The sequence below is a fragment of the Gossypium raimondii genome, chromosome 9 (genome assembly GCF_025698545.1).
Source record: "Gossypium raimondii isolate GPD5lz chromosome 9, ASM2569854v1, whole genome shotgun sequence".
NCBI classification, from domain to species: Eukaryota; Viridiplantae; Streptophyta; class Magnoliopsida; order Malvales; family Malvaceae; genus Gossypium; species Gossypium raimondii.
The window spans coordinates 24259247-24260708 of NC_068573.1; the positions used below are offsets into that span (position 1 = coordinate 24259247).

Genomic DNA, 1462 nt, shown 5'->3' on the forward strand with positions numbered 1-1462 from the left:
TAATAATTGTAAAATCAAATAAAAATTTTACCTCATTATGAGTGAGAATATATATGGGTGGTTCACTTGAGGACGTAAAAATGGAAAGCAAAACCGAGCCATGATTGTAGTAGTGATAGGCAACCTCTGATTTTGGCTTTATTTGGTGGCGTCGCCCCGCACATCTCTCGGTACAATGTTGCCAACATGGCAGACCCCCAACTAAATATGCCAGTTGCTCTAAAATCAACGAGTTTCAGCAGCTACCTCATATGTACGAGGTTTCGTGACAAGTCCGGCATTAAATAACCTCCAATCATCTCAAGGATGTATGCCCGAGCATATTGTATTCTTTCTACTTCAGCCGAATCATTCCTTGGCTCCAGGAATGTGTCTCGTAACCAGCCCATCTCGATTTGACCTCCGTAAATATTATCCAGCATCGCACCCAAAAGATCGTAGCACATGGCTCCCCAATCAATAGATTGAACAGACCCGGTGAGTGCGAACCCATCCACCGGCAATCCTAATTGTAACTGCATGTCCTCCAAAGTGATAGTACACTCTCCGCATGGAAGATGGAATGTGTGCGTCTCATGTCTCCACCTCTCTATTAATGCACTGATGAGTTTCGGGTCCAACTTGCACCCTCGGCCTATAGTGGTCATGTGCCAAAAATTCGCTTCCCTCAAGTAATTTTCTATCATCGGTGATGGAGAACCAGACATATTACGAATATAACATTGTAACACCCGATCTACAAACTGTTATAAAAAATTATAAAATACAATTTAATTAAAATTACATAAATGAAGAAAATATATAATAATATTCAAAAATTAAAATGAACCCTTACCATTTTCATTTGCTCGACAGAGATATGTTTATGATCAAGACGAATTAATTCCTCAGCCATTGCTAACATGATCAAATGTTTTTGAAATTATAAAAAAAAATAATACTAATTTAGAAAAAAAAATTAAAAGGAAAAAATTAATTAAAGAGAGCTTTGAGAAATTTAATGAGAAATTTAATAGCTTTAAGAAATTTAGGGAGAAATTTGAGAGTTTTTTGCCAAAATTTGAAGAAATATTGTGTGAAATAATAGGAGGGGGTTTTATACTCTCTCTTTTTACTGTTGGACCCCCCAACGGTCAAAAAATAAAATAGTCGTTAGGGAAAAAAACACGGAGCAAAATGCGCTCCTAGGGGAACGATTTTGCCACGTCAACAAAGCACGTCCACGTCAGTGCATTTTCTGCTGACATGGAAAAATCGCTCCCCCAAGGGCGCGTTTTACTGAAATTTAACCCTAAAACGCTCCTACATGGACGCGTTTTGAAAAAATCGGCCCTTTCCGGTAAATAATACAGAAATTGGCCCATTTCCGTAAATATACTTGGAAATGGGCCTTTGTAGGTAAATTAGTCCAATATGAGTGAGATTTTCTCAATTTCTCATATTTTTCATTTATTTCAATTTA

The 1462-nt window shown here is 37.3% G+C and overlaps 1 protein-coding gene across 1 annotated transcript; it reads right to left on the reverse strand.

Moving 5' to 3' along the window:
* Window positions 1–242: 242 nt before the first annotated feature.
* On the reverse strand, window positions 243–707 carry LOC105797528 (serine/threonine-protein phosphatase 7 long form homolog). Its single transcript, XM_012627487.1, has one exon. It carries the CDS (start codon window positions 705–707, stop codon window positions 243–245), a length of 465 nt encoding a protein of 154 aa, XP_012482941.1.
* Window positions 708–1462: the final 755 nt, after the last annotated feature.

What these genes read in the sequence shown, in the direction of transcription:
- LOC105797528 (XM_012627487.1), bottom strand. Translation starts at nt 707, where the DNA reads ATGTCTGGTTCTCCATCACCGATGATAGAAAATTACTTGAGGGAAGCG.